Source organism: Notolepis coatsorum, assembly GCF_963971535.1.
Source record: "Notolepis coatsorum genome assembly, chromosome: 15".
NCBI classification, from domain to species: Eukaryota; Metazoa; Chordata; class Actinopteri; order Aulopiformes; family Paralepididae; genus Notolepis; species Notolepis coatsorum.
The window spans coordinates 21,418,895-21,432,230 of NC_140179.1; the positions used below are offsets into that span (position 1 = coordinate 21,418,895).

The 13,336-nt window shown below is 46.9% G+C and overlaps 1 protein-coding gene across 2 annotated transcripts in view; it reads right to left on the minus strand.

Annotated features, from left to right (window-relative positions):
* Nucleotides 1–370: 370 nt before the first annotated feature.
* tm7sf3 (transmembrane 7 superfamily member 3) overlaps nt 371–13,336 on the minus strand; it is a 50,202-nt gene continuing 37,236 nt past the window's right edge. The window contains exons 8-13 of one of the 2 annotated variants that reach the window (XR_014620547.1): nt 12,100–12,180; nt 11,662–11,814; nt 10,804–10,904; nt 8,332–8,494; nt 770–1,608; nt 591–639 (exon numbers count right to left, since the gene is read on the minus strand). Coding sequence is in view for 1 of the 2 variants with exons in the window: in XM_084330322.1 (XP_084186448.1) it covers nt 1,355–1,608; nt 8,332–8,494; nt 10,804–10,904; nt 11,662–11,814; nt 12,100–12,180 (752 nt within the window). In the remaining variant the exon portion in view is untranslated. Of the gene's footprint in view, nt 1,609–8,331; nt 8,495–10,803; nt 10,905–11,661; nt 11,815–12,099; nt 12,181–13,336 lie in introns of both variants that reach the window. The other variant, XM_084330322.1, reaches the window with a different exon arrangement.

Here is a 13,336-nt window from a genome sequence, read left to right on the forward strand (position 1 = left end):
GCTAGCTACCTCATGGTACGACTGTAGGAAGCTAGCTACCTCATGGTATGACTGTAGACAGCTAGCTATCTCATGGTACGACTGTAGGAAGCTAGCTACCTCATGGTACGACTGTAGACAGCTACCTCATGGTACGACTGTAGGAAGCTACCTCATGGTACGACTGTAGGAAGCTAGCTACCTCATGGTACGACTGTAGGAAGCTAGCTACCTCATGGTACGACTGTAGACAGCTACCGCATGGTACGACTGTAGGAGGCTAGTTACCTAATGGTACGACTGTAGGAGGCTAGTTACCTCATGGTACGACTGTAGGAAGCTACCTCATGGTACGACTATAGGAGGCTACATCATGGTACGACTATAGGAGGCTACATCATGGTACGACTGTAGGAAGCTACCTCATGGTACGACTGTAGGAAGCTACCTCATGGTACGATTGTAGGAAGCTACCTCATGGTACGACTGTAGGAAGCGCCCTCATGGTACGACTGTAAGCAGCTACCTCATGGTACGACTGTAGGAAGCTACCTCATGGTACGACTGTAGGAGGCTACCTCATGGTATGACTGTAGGCAGCTACCTCATGGTACGACTGTAGGAAGCTACCTCATGGTACGACTGTAGGAAGCTAGCTACCTCATGGTACGACTGTAGGAAGCTACCTCATGGTACGACTGTAAGCAGCTACCTCATGGTACGACTGTAGGCAGCTACCTTATGGTACGACTGTAGGACGCTACCTGATGGTATGACTGTAGGAGGCTACCTCATGGTACGACTGTAGGAAGCTAGCTACCTCATGGTACGACTGTAGACAGCTACCGCATGGTACGACTGTAGGAGGCTAGTTACCTCATGGTACAACTGTAGGAAGCTAGCTCATGGTACGACTGTAGGAAGCTACCTCATGGTACGACTGTAGGAAGCTAGCTCATGGTACGACTGTAGGAAGCTACCTCATGGTACGACTGAAGACGTCCCCATCTTGGAACGACTGTAGTTAAGAGGAAAGAGACACAAACATGTCTTTTTAAGTTCATTTTGTGCATCATGTGACAACAGTCTGTCCAAGGGACCATCACATCAGGCTTTCTGATCGCTCTCTGGTCGGCGGTCTTCATAGACCCCCTGTGGTCTGTACAGGTGACAGTGCTTTGCCTCGTGGACACTAAGCACAGACCATCAACTCGTCCCAATTAGGCTCCTTCTCGTAGCGCAGTCCAGGCTGCCGCCGACACAACCGCGAGGCGTCCGGCTGAAGTGAGCCAGTGTTGAGCGAGCAAGCGCACCTCACGGTGTCAGCAGTGGGGATACTGTCGGCGAGAGACGGGACGGGGGGAGGGGGACGGGGTTAGAGGAGGAGGGGGGTGCGCTCCCCAGCGGGCTCCCTCCGGCTGGTGAGCTGGCGCAGCCTGGCCACCAGGCGGCCAGGGAGCGAGGGCACGTGGTAACTCGGGTCCAGGACGTTGGTCTTGCGGCGCTCGCGCTCCTGCTGCCACATCAGGTACGGGCTGGGCGGGAAGAAGGGGCGCGGACGCTCCCGGTAGAGCTGCAGGATGATCCCGGTGACGCCCAGCACCACCCACAGCGTGATCATGACGAAGTCTGCAGCGCGGGGGGAGAGGGAGAGGAGAGGAGAGGAGCGCCGGTTAGGAGAGGAGGGCAGGTTAGGAGATGAGGAGGTTAGGAGAGGAGGGCAGGTTAGGAGAGGAGAGGAGAGGAGAGGAGCGCCGGTTAGGAGAGGAGGGCAGGTTAGGAGAGGAGAGGAGGTTAGGAGAGGAGATTAGGAGAGGAGGGCAGGTTAGGAGAGGAGGTTAGGAGAGGAGAGGAGGGCAGGTTAGGAGAGGAGGTTAGGAGAGGAGAGGAGGGAGAGGAGGTTAGGAGAGGAGAGGAGGTTAGGAGAAGAGAGCAGGTTAGGAGAGGAGGTTAGGAGAGGAGAGGAGGGCAGGTTAGGAGAGGAGAGCAGGTTAGGAGAGGAGAGGAGGTTAGGAGAGGAGAGGAGGTTAGGAGAGGAGAGCAGGTTAGGAGAGGAGAGGAGGTTAGGAGAGGAGGTTAGGAGAGGAGGGCAGGTTAGGAGAGGAGAGGAGGTTAGGAGAGGAGAGGAGGTTAGGAGAGGAGAGCAGGTTAGGAGAGGAGAGGAGGTTAGGAGAGGAGAGGAGGTTAGGAGAGGAGGTTAGGAGAGGAGGGCAGGTTAGGAGAGGAGAGGAGGTTAGGAGAGGAGAGGAGGTTAGGAGAGGAGGTTAGGAGAGGAGAGGAGGTTAGGAGAGGAGGTTAGGAGAGGAGAGGAGGTTAGGAGAGGAGGTTAAGAGAGGAGAGCAGGTTAGGAGAGGAGGTTAGGAGAGGAGAGGAGGTTAGGAGAGGAGAGGAGGTTAGGAGAGAAGGTTAGGAGAAGAGGTTAGGAGAGGAGGTTAGGAGAGGAGAGGAGAGGAGGTTAGGAGAAGAGGTTAGGAGAGGAGAGGAGGGAGAGGAGGGCAGGTTAGGAGAGGAGGGGAGGGAGAGGAGAGGAGGTCAGGTTAGGAGAGGAGAGGAGGTTAGGAGAGGAGAGGAGGTCAGGTTAGGAGAGGAGAGGAGGTTAGGAGAGGAGGTTAGGAGAAGAGGTTAGGAGAGGAGGTTAGGAGAGGAGAGGAGGTTAGGAGAGGAGAGGAGGTCAGGTTAGGAGAGGAGGTTAGGAGAGGAGAGAAGGTTAGGAGAAGAGGTTAGGAGAGGAGGTTAGGAGAGGAGGTTAGGAGAGGAGAGGAGGTTAGGAGAAGAGGTTAGGAGAGGAGGTTAGGAGAGGAGAGGAGGTTAGGAGAGGAGGTTAGGAGAGGAGAGGAGGTTAGGAGAGGAGGAGGAGGTTAGGAGAAGAGGTTAGGAGAGGAGAGGAGGTTAGGAGAGGAGAGAAGGTTATGAGAGGAGGGGAGGTTAGGAGAGGAGGTGAGGAGAGGAGAGGAGAGGAGAGGAGGTTAGGAGAGGAGGTTAGGAGAGGAGAGGAGGTTAGGAGAGGAGAGGAGGTTAGGAGAAGAGGTTAGGAGAGGAGAGGAGGTTAGGAGAGGAGAGGAGGTTAGGAGAGGAGGTTAGGAGAGGAGGTTAGGAGAGGAAAGGAGGTTAGGAGAGGAGGTTAGGAGAAGAGGTTAGGAGAGGAGGTTAGGAGAGGAGAGGAGGTTAGGAGAGGAGAGGAGGTTAGGAGAGGAGGTTAGGAGAGGAAAGGAGGTTAGGAGAGGAGGTTAGGAGAAGAGGTTAGGAGAGGAGGTTAGGAGAGGAGAGGAGGTCAGGTTAGGAGAGGAGGTTAGGAGAGGAGAGAAGGTTAGGAGAAGAGGTTAGGAGAGGAGGTTAGGAGAGGAGAGGAGGTTAGGAGAAGAGGTTAGGAGAGGAGGTTAGGAGAGGAGGTTAGGAGAAGAGGTTAGGAGAGGAGGTTAGGAGAGGAGAGGAGGTTAGGAGAGGAGGTTAGGAGAGGAGGAGAGGAGGTTAGGAGAAGAGGTTAGGAGAGGAGAGGAGGTTAGGAGAGGAGAGAAGGTTATGAGAGGAGGGGAGGTTAGGAGAGGAGGTGAGGAGAGGAGAGGAGAGGAGAGGAGGAGAGGAGGGGAGGTTAGGAGAGGAGAGGAGGTTAGGAGAGGAGAGGAGGTTAGGAGAGGAGGAGGTTAAGAGAGGAGAGGAGGTTAGGAGAGGAGGTTAGGAGAGGAGAGGAGGTTAGGAGAAGAGGTTAGGAGAGGAGAGGAGGTTAGGAGAAGAGGTTAGGAGAGGAGAGGAGGTTAGGAGAGGAGAGCAGGTTAGGAGAGGAGGTTAGGAGAGGAGGTTAGGAGAGGAGGTTAGGAGAGGAGAGGAGGTTAGGAGAGGAGAGCAGGTTAGGAGAGGAGGTTAGGAGAGGAGAGCAGGTTAGGAGAGGAGAGCAGGTTAGGAGAGGAGGTTAGGAGAGGAGGTTAGGAGAGGAGGTTAGGAGAGGAGAGGAGGTTAGGAGAGGAGGTTAGGAGAGGAGAGGAGGTTAGGAGAGGAGGTTAGGAGAGGAGAGGAGGTTAGGAGAGGAGGAGGTTAGGAGAGGAGGGGAGGTTAGGAGAGGAGGTTAGGAGAGGAGAGGAGGTTAGGAGAGGAGAGGAGGTTAGGAGAGGAGGTTAGGAGAGGAGGTTAGGAGAGGAGAGGAGGTTAGGAGAGGAGGGGAGGTTAGGAGAGGAGGGGAGGTTAGGAGAGGAGGTTAGGAGAGGAGGTTAGGAGAGGAGGGGAGAGAAGGTTAGGAGAGGAGGGGAGGTTAGGAGAAGAGGTTAGGAGAGGAGAGGAGGGGAGGTTAGGAGAGGAGGTTAGGAGAGGAGAGGAGGTTAGGAGAGGAGGGGAGGTTAGGAGAGGAGGTTAGGAGAGGAGGTTAGGAGAGGAGGGGAGAGAAGGTTAGGAGAGGAGGGGAGGTTAGGAGAAGAGGTTAGGAGAGGAGAGGAGGGGAGGTTAGGAGAGGAGGGGAGAGAAGGTTAGGAGAGGAGGGGAGGTTAGGAGAGGAGGTTAGGAGAGGAGAGGAGGGGAGGTTAGGAGAGGAGGGGAGAGAAGGTTAGGAGAGGAGGGGAGGTTAGGAGAGGAGAGGAGGTTAGGAGAGGAGGTTAGGTTAGGAGAGGAGAGGAGAGGAGGTTAGGAGAGGAGATTAGGAGAGGAGAGGAGGGGAGGTTAGGAGAGGAGGTTAGGAGAGGAGAGGAGGTTAGGAGAGGAGGGGAGGTTAGGAGAGGAGGTTAGGAGAGGAGGTTAGGAGAGGAGGGGAGAGAAGGTTAGGAGAGGAGGGGAGGTTAGGAGAAGAGGTTAGGAGAGGAGAGGAGGGGAGGTTAGGAGAGGAGGGGAGAGAAGGTTAGGAGAGGAGGGGAGGTTAGGAGAGGAGGTTAGGAGAGGAGAGGAGGGGAGGTTAGGAGAGGAGGGGAGAGAAGGTTAGGAGAGGAGGGGAGGTTAAGAGAGGAGAGGGGGTTTGGAGAGGAGAGTAGGTTAGGAGAGGAGGGGAGGTTAGGAGAGGAGGTTAGGAGAGGAGGTTAGGAGAGGAGGGGAGGTTAGGAGAGGAGAGGAGGTTAGGAGAGGAGGTTAGGAGAGGAAAGGAGGTTAGGAGAGGAGAGCAGGTTAGGAGAGGAGGTTAGGAGAAGAGGTTAGGAGAGGAGAGGAGGTTAGGAGAGGAGGTTAGGAGAGCAGGTTAGGAGAGGAGAGGAGGTTAGGAGAGGAGAGGTTAGGAGAGGAGGTTAGGAGAGGAGGTTATGAGAGGAAGGCAGGTTAGGAGAGGAGGTTAGGAGAGCAGGTTAGGAGAGGAGGTTAGGAGAGGAGAGGAGGTTAGGAGAGGAGAGGAGGTTAGGAGAGGAGAGGAACGGATTAGGATGCTCAATGACTCCATCCATCTCGTTGCACACACATCCACACACTCACCTTTAACATTCACTTTAAACACTACACCATATTTATCTATTTATTAATACCTCATTTGAAGGTTCAATGATAAAAATATTCACCAGTCAACATCGATTCGTTCAGTATTCTCCTCAAAGTGTTTGGCCTGTGCTCCTAAATCTGGTAAGCTCGCACCTCTTCATTCAGTTGACCAAGCTCCTCAGATTTCACTGCATTTGGCAAGGACTTGGCTAAGGTGTTGAATGCAAATTATGTATTGTGTATAGTTCAAATGATGTATTGTGTATAGTTCAAATGATGTATTGTGTATAGTTCAAATGATGTATTGTGTATAGTTCAAATGATGTATTGTGTATACCGGTAGTTCAAATGTAGCAGGTGTAGTGGCTCTGACTCCAGGAGTGGAGGATTCTGAGGCTGTAGCAGGTGTAGTGGCTCTGACTCCAGAGTGGAGGATTCTGAGGCTGTAGCAGGTGTAGTGGCTCTGACTCCAGGAGTGGAGGATTCTGAGGCTGTAGCAGGTGTAGTGGCTCTGACTCCAGGAGTGGAGGATTCTGAGGCTGTAGCAGGTGTAGTGGCTCTGACTCCAGGAGTGGAGGATTCTGAGGCTGTAGCAGGTGTAGTGGCTCTGACTCCAGGAGTGGAGGATTCTGAGGCTGTAGCAGGTGTAGTGGCTCTGACTCCAGGAGTGGAGGAGGCATAATGCAGGATATGTGTTTTCTGACATGCGTTTTCAGTATAGTTCAAATTCAGTATTGTATATAGTTCAAATTCAGTATTGTATATAGTTCAAATTATGTATTGTGTATAGTTCAAATTATGTATAGTTCAAAGTATGTATTGTGTATAGTTCAAATTCAGTATTGTATAGTTCAAATTCAGTATTGTCTATAGTTCAAATGATGTATTGTGTATAGTTCAAATTATGTATTGTGTATAGTTGAAATTATGTATTGTGTATAGGGCAAATACAGTAAAACAATAGCATTTTAAAACTGTCCTGTAACATTTAGGACAATAGGAGCATGGGGGAGAAATGGGGGACCCTGATGTAAACAAGACAAACGTCTTTCTCTGGTCTGCATCCCCTTAACAATTGTGTGTATTGAGCTGTACTGTATTGTACCCATTCTGCAATCTGTTAATAACATTTTCAATCAATCAATCAATCAAGCACTCGTGTTTTCTGACATGCGTTTCTACTACTGGATCTACTGCCTGTTCATGGTCTATGTATGCTGAAGGTCAGTCTGACCAAGTTTAAAAGAATAAAAGTGATTAAATCTATTACTTGTGTCCTGTAACATTTTGTTTAAAGAGAATGTAGCGTATATCAGCCTATGATTTATGGTCAAGTCTATTCCCGCGGGGATGAGTCATCTCCGTCAAAACATCTCCTGACTGAACTTTTTTTCAGGCAAAGTCATTCTTATTTTAACCTCCACTGTATATTTTTATTTAATAGGGTTAGCTAAAAGGAAAAGACAACCCGTATCAGGGTCTGACGGCACTACAATTACATTTTCATATCATAACAACAGGCTGAGACTCACCGGTAGAGCCGTCGTGCCGCCGCTAACCCTTCGATAAGCTTTGTGGTCCGGGCATAAATGTGTCCATAAATCCATTTAGTTAGATCTCATCCAACACTGTCTGAATGTATCTTGCGATTATTACAAATTTCCGACGACAAACTATTAGCGCAATCCGGTCTCTCAAGTCGCTGCATCCTGCCGATTGCTCGCCAATGACTATGCTTGGCGCGGCAGGGAAAAAATGCCCTTTTTCATGATATTTGACGCCTCTGATTGGCTCAGGTTACGAATCAAATGACGGAACTCTGAATCAAATTGACGGATATCCGTCTCAAGACGGAACGCTGCCTGTGTATATCAACATTTTTAAGAATCGGACGGTATTTTATTCTTTATTCTTATTTTAACAATATGATCGCTGTGGACGAGTTAAGACGTCATTCCTAGCCATGCTCATTCTGCCGAAGACGCCGTAACTTGTCTTTGATGTCAATATTTAAAAAATCTGTCATCGAAATCATATTTCCCCTCCGGAGCCCTGAGACACACTGCAAAGCTCCACTCAACTCTCTAGCGGTTCAAGAGCGCCATCTGGTGGCCGATCGGCAAATCGCCAACCGGAAATTACCCTTTGAACCGGTAGTGCTCATCCATATGTGGTCCGGGCTATCGTTAGAGAGACTCCGTCTTGACACAGTGGACATCGATCGGTGCAAATAACTCGAAAAAACAACATGATTTGGACGTATACTGTTATACAACCTGGAAATGGATCGGGCATTTCTCCATCCCATAATAGAAAAAATTCTGTTCCACGCACATCTGCCAGCGGCGCGAGGAAGCCACGGTAAGATTCAGCGTTATATTCTAACGTGTTCCATATAAACTGCTATGATGAACATATGACCCACTCTGGATGAATCATCTAACGCTGCCCACGGAATTATAAACGATCCCCCGCCCATCCGGTCATCATCAGAACTCCTAGAAGCACATCCAGTTGAAATTTTTTATCTCGCACAGATTCCTACCAAACTGTATTTGATCATCAATATAATGCATTTAGGGCTATAAATCACGTTCTGAAGAAAGCTGCAGAAAACGATAAAAACATACTTATACTTTAGACCATATTTTAGTATGAATATGTGAATGAAAAAGTTTAACGTTGCTACACCCTGAACAATACATATAGGACATTGAATGGGCCATAATAATGGCAATTTAGCAATAGAATTTAAAAAGTTATAGCCCTGCAAAGAAGGGGAACTTCTCCATAGACAAATAGAGATGGCGAGGGATGGTAAATTATGAATTTAACCCATGGCGATCAAAGTGTTAAATTGTTCTTGTTTACTGTGAGCGATCTGTAGTGCCGCATTTCCCTCGGGATAAATAAAGTATTTCTATTCTATTCCCTAAAGTACTTCTATTCTATTCTATGGGCTATTTAACTCACCGATGTCTTGAAGAGGCACGTCGGTGAAGGCTGCGTTGAAGCGGTCGTTGAGGAAGCGCTTGAGGACGTTCAGGCTCAGGTAGGACAGGCTGGTGTAGATGTAGGCGTTGACGGCCAGGATCGCAGCGTAGCCGCCGGCCACGCCACACGCCACGATGTTGCCCTGCAGGACCGAGACACGTGAAGCTCATATTACTATAAAGGTGAACCTAGGGCTGTCCCCAAAGCCTGTTTTTGGCCTTCGAACTTCGTCAGGGTTTTTCGAACGGATGTTCGAACGTTCGTTTTTAATAATAAAAAAAAAGAAATCCAATTATTATTTTATTTTTATTTATAAATATCCTCAAACTAAATGTGTTTAAAGTGATTAAATGAGTCTTTTTCTTTTTATTAAATCAACTTTCTTTAATGAATATAACTCATCAGTTTTAATACTATAATATTAGTGTAGCCTAATCTTTATCTGCAACTGTGAAGAAAAACCTCATTGGTTTAAACAGAATGAATAGACACATAAAAAAATTATAATATATATATATATAAAAAATATGTATTAACATTTTTAAATTCGAAGAATTTAACGCCAATTAAATTAAATTAAAATTAAATTTAATGCCAACGTAACGAACAAAGGTCCGAACGTTCGGGCTCAGCCCTACAACACCATGATGTCTCCCTGCAGGACCGAGACACGTTTGATTTGATTTTTTTTAATTTTGATTTGAAATCTTTATTTCGAACATGTAAATAAATACAAACAATATAAAATCAAAACAAATCATTGATCTTAAGAAATTAAAAAATTAATAAATAAAAAGCAAGAAAAAAGAAGCAAAACATTTACATGTTCGAAAAGGAGTAGGAAGTATACACTTATTTAATCCTACCCCTTTTCCACTACTCAAATGAGTGTACTAATTTAAAACCTTACAAAACAAATATATATCTATGCTAAACAAAAAAACAAAAACTATATTATATTATGTAAAACATGAAAGAAGTAAAATAAAATGTCTTTCTACAAACAAGGTGACGCACTCCTATCTTTTAAAGTATGGCAGTGCTACCATGGGGCCCGTCTAATCCCTGCCGGTCAATGAGTTAACCCATTCTCCGCCGATGACATGTTAACACGTCATTCTCCACCATGCGTAATCTGCCAATGACGCCGTAAGGCGTCTTTGAGATCAATATTTCATATTTTCGTCATGGTATTCACATTTCACCCACGGAGTCTTGGCTGGTGCTGTAGGACTCCGCTCAACTCTGCAACGCTTCAATACCGCCACCTCGTGGCCAATCGACGAGTTGCCAAACTGGAAGTGGCCGGAAGTGCTTGGTCCGTCCCCTATTTTCGTCCGGCCACTCGGTGATCGTCCCGGGGCTCAATACAGACACCGTGGATATGGATCTTTGCCATAACTCAATAATCAACATTATTTGGACGTGTATTAGTAATATACAACCCGGCAATGGATCGCATCGATCAACATCCCATAATAGCGATCTTTTTGCTCCACTCTCATCACCCAACGCTACGAGGAGACTGGGGTGAGTTTCAGCGTTTTTCTTTACCATTTTCGATACAAACTGCTCTGATAAATATATCACCCATACTACATGAATCATTTAACGTCGGTCACGGAATTATAAACGACCCCCCCCCCCCCCCCCCCCCCCTCCGTTCATCCGCGCATGATGAGTCATAATGTCTAGGACCATGTACAGTTGACATTTTTTATCTGCCGTCGACCGGTATCAAACTGCATTTGATGATCTAATATATGCATTTATGGCTATATCTCACGTTCTATGAAATACTGCAGAAAACGATAAAAACATATTTATACTCTAGACCGTATTTTTGTATGAATGAAAAAGTTAAACGTTCCTACATCCTGAACGATAGATAATTGATGTTGAATGGGCCATAGTAATGTCAATTTAGCAATACAATTTAAAAAGTTATAGCCCTGCAAAGAAGGTGAACATCTCCATAGACAAATAGAGCTGGCAGAGGATGGTTTAGGATGGGTACAATGCCCGGCAGAGAATGGGTTAAGGGGATGCAGACCAGAGAAAGACTTTCGTCTTGTTTACATCAGGGTCCCCCATTTTCAATTCATAATTAATTGTAAGTAAGGGTGCAATTAGCACCGTACAATCAATTCTTTGTGGATCCCGCCCTAAGTGTTACATTGTATATGGTCCGGGCGGAGAATTTAGACCAAGCCAAGTGAATCGCTTCATCCGAGCACTTTGGAACACGTTCAGCACACTCCATGCTTATTTTGTGCCAGTTCATGTCATGTAGTTAGTTGTTAGTTAGTAATAGTTCATTAGTAATAGTTAATAGCTAGTTAGTTAATAGTTTGTTAGTGATAGTTAGTTAGTTAATAGTTGGTTAGTTAAGTTTGTTAGTGATAGTTAGTTACTAGTTAGTTAGTTACTAGTTAGTAAATAGTTGGTTACCTCTCTGGGCCAGCGTACGAAGAAGAGTGGGACCATGATCACGATGCAGGTGAACGTCACCCAGAACACCGCGTCTGAGCGCCGGAACACGCCCAGCTCCCCTGAGGAAGAGGAAGATACAGCATGAGTTAGACTGGGCCCAGCTCCCCTGAGGAAGAGGAACAAGCAGGGTGTGTCCTGTACATTAGGGGTGTGTCCTGTACATGAGGGGTGTGTCCTGTACATGAGGGGTGTGTCCTGTACATGAGGGGTGTGTCCTGTACATTAGAGGTGTGTCCTGTACATTAGAGGTGTGTAATGATACACGGATGTTCAATACGAATTTGAACTCACGATTAGATTTTTTACACATTAACATACTTATAGAGCTGCAATTATACTATATCATACATGTATATATTAGGGCTGACCCCGATTAGTAGAATAGTCGACTAATCGATCGAAATGAGCCGTAGTCGACTGCCAACCTCTTAGTCGAATGCTAAAATAATATATATATATATACAGCATATATTATAATTTAGCCATCAGTGGACCAATTGCATGCTTTTGCAGAGGACAAGAAGCCTTCAGTCGACTCCTTCGGACATTAAGCACCCCCACAGCCCAAATGGAATGATACAAAAATTAAAAAGTATAATATCTTTTTTTTTGGTGCATTTTCTTCATTCGGGGGGGGGGGGTTGACTACCACTAACTATCGGCAAATGTCGGCCAATCAAAGTCAACTATCCAAATCCTTAATCGGGGACAGCCCTAGTATATATACACTACGCAGCTTGACGTGGCTCAGAAATATATTCATTCTAAAAATATATATATATATATATTATTGATATCCCGTTCTATGCTTCTTACCGACGGGCGTGAAGAAGACGATGGAGGAGAGGAGGAAGCCGAGGATCAGCCCCACCACCACCACGCAGGACATGACGGAGCCAAACCGCCACCAGCTCATCACCAGGACCACTCCGCCCACCACACCCAGCATCGCCGTCAGCGCCAGGCGGACTGCAGAGGGGAGGGAGAGGAGGAGCCGTGTTATCTTCTGCATGTTAGATTAGACTAAGTCCTGCTGACTTGTTGTACAGAACTTGTAAGACGCTTTGGATAAAAGCGTTCAGCTAAATGTAAATATAAATATAAATGTAAATGTAAAATGTATGGTTCATTTCATTCTAAATATGTTTTGGAAACAGGTCAAAACAACACAGGGAACCAACCACAAGGGAATACATACAAACTGTGCAGCCAAAGCAGAAGCTGCAGGCAGATGTTTCCAGGAGGAAGACTTACTGTCGAAGTTCAGGTCTGTGGTTCTGGTGAACAGGACAAACGAGAAGAACGCCACGAACACGAAGCCCATGCAGAACAGTTCTGTATGAGAGAGAGAGAGAGAGAGAGAGAGACAGAGAGAGAGAGAGAGAGAAGGGGGGAGAGATGACTGTGTCAATTTAATTTCAAACCAAAGCTTACAAAACATTTTATCAGCATGTCCTACATATAGACACAACAAACAAGAATAAACAATAAAATAATCAGCTAAGACAGTTAAATGGTAAATGATGCATTCATTAGCGCTTTTATCCAAAGCGCTTTACAATTTGTTCCTCACATTCACCCGTTCACTCACACTTTCACACACACCGACGGCGGAGGCGACCATGCAAGGTGCCGACCTGCTCATCGGGAGCAGTTAGGGGGTTAAGTGTCTCGCTCAAGGACACTTCCGATACACTGCCCGGGAGGAGTGGGAATCAAACCGGGAACCTTCCGATTACCAGACAACGGTGTGTGAATGTGTGAGTGAATGGGTGAATGTGAGGCATGAGTTGGTAAGCGTTTTGGATAAAAGCTGTTATATAAACACAGTCCATGTCTACATCTCTCTCCATTGTATGGAGCGGCTAGAGCAAAGTGTCCTTCACCAGAGAGAAACAGCCCTAACTCCTCTACAAGCAGATGGTTCAATTCCCGCTCCTCCCGGGCAGCGTGTCGAAGTGTCCTTGAGCAAGACACTTAACCCCCCAACTGCTCCCGATGAGCAGGTCGGCACCTTGCATGGTTGCCTCCGCTGTCGGTGTGTGTGAATGTGTGAGTGAATGAGTAAAATGTGAGGAACAGAATTGTAAAGTGCTTTGGATAAAAGAGATATATAAAAATTAACCCTTTACCATTTATCTTATCTTATCTGTACAGAAATTGAGCGTATTCCACAGCCATGTCCGGCTCCGATGACTGAAGTGATTGATTGCATCTGATTGCGTAATTCACAGCAAATTAAAATCACGGGGTCAGTGTGAGCAGATCCTGCATCATGTGGAGTCAGGATCACATGAGAGACCGACGGCCACGGAGCTAAACACCGAGAGGAGGCCGCCGTACAACCCATGACATGAACAACACCATCAACACCCTCCTGCTCACGGAGAAAGAGGACGTTTGATCGGTTTCCTACGTAGTTTGGTTTCAGGCTGCGTTCACACTGCAGACAATACTGTCTGAAATCAGATTTATTTTTGCTCATAATGTG